The sequence below is a fragment of the Lutra lutra genome, chromosome 11, assembly GCF_902655055.1.
Source record: "Lutra lutra chromosome 11, mLutLut1.2, whole genome shotgun sequence".
Taxonomy (NCBI): Eukaryota; Metazoa; Chordata; class Mammalia; order Carnivora; family Mustelidae; genus Lutra; species Lutra lutra.
The window spans coordinates 41,927,553-41,935,320 of record NC_062288.1 but is presented as its reverse complement, the minus strand read 5'-3'; the positions used below and the strand labels follow the sequence as shown (position 1 = coordinate 41,935,320).

Here is a 7,768-nt window from a genome sequence, read left to right as displayed (position 1 = left end):
ATAAAAGTGGGGGAAAGATTAACCTAATGGTGGAGAAATCTGGCAAATACTACTTTGGCCCAGTGATAAAGGTTAACATCAGGAGGAGTATCATATTGATAGCATATAGCCTTGGTATGATATGATCTCATCCAAGGGCACTTCATCTTTGTAATTTACCTCTGAAAACCCATAGTCTAACGATGTGAAAACATTAGATAAGCCCCAATTGAAGGGCATTCTACAAAATACCTGACTAGTACTCCACAAAAATGTCATGGTCATCAAAAACAAACTGTCAGAGCCAAAAGTAGCCTAAGGAGCAGGATGACTAAATGTAATATGTTCTACTGGATGGAATGCTAGAAGGGAAGAAAGGACATGATGGGAAAACCATGAACTCAGAGTGTGGACTTGAGTTAACAGAAAGGTACTGAAGTTGGTTCATTAGTTGTAGCAAATGCACTGTAGTAATGTAAGATGTTCACAATAGGCGACACTAAGTGGGCGGTGTATCAGAACGTTGCACTGTTTTTGTAACTTTCCTATAGTTCTAAAGCTACCCCTAACATAAAAAGTTTATTTGATTAAAAAAAAAAAACAAAACAAAACAAAAAAAAAAGTTTATTTGATGATGTTTAATATTCTGCTGCATTGACTGTAACAGAGCTCCTATACATCAACACACCTTTCCCTTTTTCACCCACACTGATGCACCAAACCATAACATACGGCATAAAGAGTCATTTTCCTGACACATAGGAATACTTCATCTTTCAGGCCAATGTAATATCAGTGGAGTCTGACTTATTTTGAGTGTTTCAGATTTTTCAATAATATTTAGGTCATTCCCTTAGTAATAGGACACAAATGCTCAAAAGATAATGTCCACAAACCCTTATTTCTCAGTGGCTTTAAAAGATGTAACATCCTTCAGCCACCTATCCAATATACTTATTTTTCATGTGAATGTTACTACTGGCATATTAATAAGACAATGTATTATCTCTGCAAGTAACATTCTTTGCTAGGTAACTGAGGGCACTGTTCATTTAGTGATCATTTGTTATCATGATAGGGAAGGGAGTAAGGTCTGATGTACCACTGTCTTAGAACATGAATGAGATTATTTCTTTGCTACTCCATATCTGTCCTTTAGAATTATAACACATCAGGATTCTGGGAATATTAGAAAAGATTTCTTTAATACTGTTTCCAATTTATCATTTTAACTTTGAAAAGGCGAGAAAAGTGTTGGTGTCACTGAATGTTTACTTAACAAAACAATTATGATTTTCTAGAACTGTTAACAAGAAATGTGGTTTTGTTAATACTTAGTAGTACAATTTTTAAAGTTCAGTCAATCAAATTTAATTGACCATAATAATTTGGTCAGAATTATCTAATTCTGCTTTTAGGAAAAGATGCAAACGCCCTTAAAGAAAGCTGGAAAAAAAATACATGCAACTTCCTGAATATATTTCAGGGCTAAAAATAAGATTCAGTAAAAGCACTTGTACAATCTCTATTGTACTTTTTCCAATGATAACCTGTATTAAGGAAAATGGTCATGATGCTTGATAGTAAGAGAAAAGAAAGTGTTCTGTAGGAAATTTTTAAAAATTAACATATAATGTATTATTTGCCCCAGGGATACAGGTCTGTGAATCATCATTCTTATGCAGTTCACAGCACTCACCATAACACATACCCTCCCCAGTGTCCATAATCCAGTCACCCTATCCCTACCCCCACCAGCAACCCTCAGTTTCTTTCCTGAGATTAAGAGTCTCTTATGGGGGGCGCCCGGGTGGCTCGTGGGTTAAAGCCTCTGCCGTAGGCTCAGGTCATGATCCCAGGGTCCTGGGATCGAGCCCCGCATCGGGCTCTCTGCTAAGTGCAGAGCCTGCTTCTCTCTCTCTCTCTCTCTCTCTCTCTGCCTGCCTCTCTGCCTACTTGTGTTCTCTGTCTGTCAAATAAATAAATAAAATCTTAAAAAAAAAGTCTCTTATGGTTTGTCTCTCTCTCGATCCCATCTTGTTTCATTTTTTTCCTCCCTATCCCCCCACGACCCTCAGCCCTGCCTCTCAAATTCCTCATATCAGAGAGATCATATGATAATTGTCTTCCTCTGATTCACTTAGCGTAATACCCTCGAGTTCCATTCATGTCGCAAATGGCAAGATTTCGTGTGAGGTTTTTTTGATGGCTGCATGGTATTCCATTGTATGTATGTATGTATGTATGTATATATATATATATATTTACCACATCCTCTTTATCCATTCATCTGTTGATGGACATCTAGGTTCTTTCCATCATTTGGCTATTGTGGACATTGCTGCTATAAACATTTGGGTGCACATGCCCCTCTGGATCACTACATTTTATCTTTAGGGTAAATACCCAGTAGTGCGATTGCTGGGTCATAGGGTAGCTCTATTTTCAACTTTTTGAGGAAACTCCATACTGTTTTCCAGAGTGGCTGCACCAGCTTGCATTTCCACCAATAGTGTAGAAAGGTTCCCATTTCTCTGCATCCTCGCCAGCATCTGTCATTTCCTGACTTGTTAATTTTAGCCATTTTCACTGGTGTGAGGTGGTATCTTACTGTGGTTTTGATTTGTATTTCTCTGTAGGAAATTCTTAACTAAGGAATTGCAGAGAGTCAACCAACATATTTTAGAGATTTTTTTTTTTTTTTATAGTTAGGTATTTACTATGGAAAAAAATAATGGGGCAGGAGAGACCAATAATAAACGTAGGTTGCTATTTTTTATATGGCTCTTTAATATGTTCAGTTAATATGCATTTTGCATTTTGTTAGTCTAGTGTGAATATGTGGTAAGTAATGAGAATTACAGCAGCTCCCTTTCTCAGAACATCTATGGTATGTCAAGCTTTACACTGCCAAGCATCTGACAAACACCATCTAAAACTCAACACAGCTCTGCAAGGTGCATACTGTTACTATTTAACAAGCGTGGGAACTAAAAACACCAAGGAAGTTAGAGAACTGAGTAAAGTCCCACAGCTTGTGAGTGAGTACGCCATTACAAAGTCTGGCTGCCTCAAATGCCCGAACTCTTTCCATCCGAGCATACAGCTTTGTTATATTTTTATAATTATGAACACTATTCAATTTATCACTAAACCAGGTGAGTTAGGTTATTGAACCTCTCTAGGCTTCAAGTTTATCTTCGGTAAATGAAGCTGGCTGGCTGATTTCTAATGTTCCTTCCAGTTTTAAAATAGTAATATTGATTTATGTACAGGATTAAGAAAACTAAAATATTTTTGCTAAAGGTTCATGAACAGGGGCACCTGGGTGGCTCAGTGGGTTAAAGCCTCTACCTTCAGCTCAGGTCATGATCCCAGGGTTCTGGGATTGAGCCCCACATAGGGCTCTCTGCTTAGTGGGAAGCCTGCTTCCTCCTCTCTCTCTGCCTGCCTCTCTGCCTACTTGTGATCTCTGTTTGTCAAATAAATAAATAAAATCTAAAAAAAAAAAAAAAGGCTCATGAACAGTAGCCCTTACTAAATTTTGGGATGATGGGGATCTTTCTAGAGCTAGATATTCATGTGATTTCTTCCAAATCCCTCCAGTCCTATTGAACCAGGACTAGTGATCTTAACCATTTTCAATGTTATTCCCTAAAGTTCACATATAAGTGGAAATTTCATATTTTTGTGGTCTTGCACCAACTATACACTTAAATATTTGCCTCACAAAGAATTAATAACTTGCATTCAAATCTGAAGGTAAAGAACACTATTTTTTTCTGGATCTGAAAATAATCAAAATATTGGTTTATTTTAACTCACATTTATTTAAATATAACATTATTTTAGACAAATGAAAATATAAGCATATTTATAACATGGTAGACATAAAATATAAATGAAATGTATTTTAGACAGTTTAACAAATATATTAGACAAATTGATGACCTAACATTTAGCTTCAAGGTACATTAACATGGGTATTAAGAAGGATGTTTTCACAAAAACTGCTAAAAAATGTTCACATTTGTGTTCGTAATAGGTCACATTTCCTAGACTGATGTTTTATGAAAACTGTGTAAAGATTTAATGTAATCATTCACTTCATGTGGTATCATTATTTGTAAATGAAGCACATTTTTGTAATATGGCATTTTTATCAAGACAGTGCTTCTAAATAATATGGCATTTTTATCAAGACAATGCTACATTTATTAAACATTCACAACACATTAAAACTCGAATGATTCACGTACCTTTTATGCACAGTGTTTAGTTTCGCTATGGCACTCTATCTTTGTGAAAAATATACTTACAGTTTGGCACAGAATCAATAAACTGTATTGCTCCTGATCAAAACAAATGTGATTTAAATTTTCCATGGCATGGAAAATACTCTATCACAATTTGCTTCTTCCCTTTACCATTTACTGACCAATGGCAGTTCTTTACTGCTTTAGTTGGAGTAAATAATGGATAGCCAAGAACTAAAAGTCATAGTTAGGTGTTTTGCCTATACTCTAATTGGAAATGAGTCGATTTCAGCTTTTCTAGCAGCAAAACATTTCCATCTGTATTGTGGCCAACAAATTTCTAAATAAGGGTGTTATCAGCAATAATATGTATCATCATGAGATGTTTTTCTTTAGGAGGCAGAGAGGTTGAAAGGAAACGTGGATCTCTTCATAAACTGGGAACATATGTGGGAAGGGAAGCAAATGCCAACTGAAGCAGAAAGAGGGGAAGTTCTTTGGAAAGCCGGTGAGGGCACGCGCTCCAGAGTAGCAGCGAGGCAGAAAACAAAGGCAGGCACATGGGAACCATTCAAGGGGGAAAGGGCTGCGGTGGGTTTGGGGCAACTGAAATGTATCACATGTATCACTCCAAACAAGCAGCATCCAGAGGAGGGACAGCATTCGTGGATCAACACACGACCGCTGCTTTTCAGGGAAAGTTTTACATTTCCCTCTCGGTGTCTAAATAGGAACTGAAGAAATTAAGCTAACTGGCAACATTTCTTTTTTTCCTGAATCCATTCATAAACATTGTAGAAGAAGAAAGCGAATAACATTAATTCAAGCTTCCTCCAAATCAGAGAAGAGAAATCACATGCATTCTAAGCACAGACTTTGGAGTTGTGGTAACTAAGAAAAGTGCCACAGCTCTTTGTCACAGTTCTCCCAAGATAAACTTGAGGTGTTCTGTTTTGAGAGAGATTCCTTTTGGAAGGAATCTGCTCCTTTCATAAAACCTTGATAGCCTAATTTTTAAATTTATTATCTGGTGGAAAGGAAGCAGAGCTTAAGTCCCAACTTTTATACAAATATACTTTATTCTAAAAAACAGCATAATGAATATAATGTTTGCTTTATGATCCTTGCTTTTCTGAGGACCTTTAAGCAATGAAATGGCAAAGAATATCAAACAGGTAAAAGAAAACAGGCAAACTTTTGTTTAAAGCTGTTATGATGCAAATAGACATAAATATTACAAATCACAGAGCACTGAATTTTCAAGACTGAAATCGTACCAGAACCGTGATAAGTTTTCGCTGACGTCATAGGAGAGTAAGTGGTCTGGAAGGTCACTGATGGTGCCCTGCACAGCCAGCACGTGGGGGGCCAAGGTGAAGGGTACATCGTTCAGCAGTTCGGCCATTAATGAGTTGTTTTCCAAAGTCTGGCCTGCCTTATTTTCCATCTCGGGGCCTGCTACTGTCACACTGGATGAGTTTTCTTTGCCAGTCTAAAAATACATATATATTTAAGTCATTTAATAACTCATGGACTTTGAGGTTTAGTCATGGTAAACGTGGCGTTAATATAGCAAAATGATTAAGAAATGTGGAACATAGAGATATTCCCAGATTAGAATGCTGTCTAGTAGGCTTTGAAATGAATCTTAAACCCTACTCTTACTCACACTGACCAAGCATGGCCCCCCTTGAATACAGATTGGCATTCTTGCTATTTCCCTAGCCCAGATAACATCTGAGAGTCTGGCTCACAAATCTGATGGATGCTTTCAGGCTCTACAGCATGCCCAGCTGCCCTGCAAAATCTTGTATCAAAACAGTCCAAAGTGACCTTGTCCGCTTCAGAGAGAATATGTGGCAGAATGTCTAGGATGTTATTTGGCATTTCCTGTTTGTATCCTTGCTGTTTCATAGGCGTATGTCTTATCCCCAACTAGACTCCAGGGTACTTGAGGGCAAGAAATCTATTTGACATTTCTTTGTGTTCTCCACCTGGCATGACTTACCTTGCATAGTTTGTACGTGTGCATGTATATCCTCCATCTTGTATGCCCTAAAACATACTCGAACATTGACCTCCAATGTGAACCTAAGTACTGACTGATGGCCTGCTTTCGCTGGAACTAGCATGTTACATTGCCCAAGATATTCAAATAAGAACCGATCTATCTTATTCAATTTCTTTAAGACTGGTATACCTTACATGTAGTACTTTACCAAAAGACATGCACTGGGGCGCGGGGGGGCGGTGTGTTCATAGCACTCTATGTAAGCCCTAAACTGGAAATGACCTAAGTAGCCACCACAGGAGAACGGATATAAAATTGAAGTGTATTTACAAAAATGAGGACCAATGACCTGCTGCTCCAAACAGCTGAAACCTATCTCAAACCAGGTTAGGCAAAACTTGACTCCCCCACCCCTCAACCCGGTCTCATGCAGAATAAAACTGTGGACTCTTTTACAGAGGCCCATAGGGACCTTCCTGATCCGGCCCCAGGGTCCTTCTCTGGCAGTATCCCCAGCTAGTCCATCCTGGCTCTCTCCTCTCTAGTTCCACAGCCTCCTGCTATTGTTTGTGCACACTGAGCCCGCTTTGGCTTGGGCCTTTTCTCTCCAGTCCCTGCCCAGGTGCTCCTTCTCTCACACCCTTCTCAAGGAAGCCCTTCTTGACCACCTTATTTAAACTGTGTCCTGGCCCTCACCTCCCGCACTCCTGAACTCTGTCTCCCGAGCCTGCCTTTTCCTCTCCATAGCCCTCAGGACCTTGTTCTATGGTATATAAGTTATTGTGATACCACCCCTTGGAAGCTTAAGGAGTTTCACTTCCCATGTTCAAAGCTGTATCCCCAGTGCCCAGATCAGTGCCCAGTGCTCAATAACTCTGTTGTTGAATGGATGAAAGCAGACACGATTTTTTGCCTGCATGGGGCTCATAATTTTAAGTGCTGATAAATTCCGTCTAAGTCTAGAGGAAAATGGTTTTCTGTGTAAGGAACAGCAATTTTGTAAAACTTGTTATTGAAATGGAAAATGCATACAGAAAAGGGTACATCATAAGAGCACAGCCTGCTAAATTTTAACCAACCAAACAGCTGTGAGCAACCAGCACTCAGATCAAGAAATAGAAGGGACCAGCTCTCCCAGAGGCCCACCAGGTGCTTTCATTCTCAAGCAGCTCCTTGTCCCTCAGTCACCATCCTGATTTCTAATAGTCTGTGCTGTTATTTTGTATTTTAAGTGAAGTCATAATACAGTATGAACTCTTTTCTGGCTTCTTTCACTTAACATTTTATGTATGAGATTCATCCATGTTGATGTAAGCTTTAAGAAATTTTTGAAGAACATATTGTTGTAGGGGAGATAAATTCTGACTGATGTCAAAAGAATTTCTTTGGTTGCTGTGTTGACTATAGACGTGGAGGGTACTGTGCCCAGGGAAGGAGGCCGGAAGACCAGCTGGGAATGAGAAATGACTGTGGGTTAGGTGGTGATACTATGGGTGAGAGAGAATGGTTGGATTACGGATCG

General features: G+C 38.8%; 1 protein-coding gene across 1 annotated transcript in view; it reads right to left on the bottom strand.

Annotated features, from left to right (window-relative positions):
• Window positions 1–4,158: 4,158 nt before the first annotated feature.
• The window catches only part of UMAD1 (UBAP1-MVB12-associated (UMA) domain containing 1), a 221,059-nt gene continuing 217,449 nt past the window's right edge, over window positions 4,159–7,768 (bottom strand). Inside the window, exon 4 of the mRNA XM_047694838.1 lies at window positions 4,159–5,727. Within this exon, the coding sequence (XP_047550794.1) occupies window positions 5,470–5,727 (258 nt within the window). The 3' untranslated portion in view covers window positions 4,159–5,469. The remainder of the gene's footprint in view (window positions 5,728–7,768) is intronic.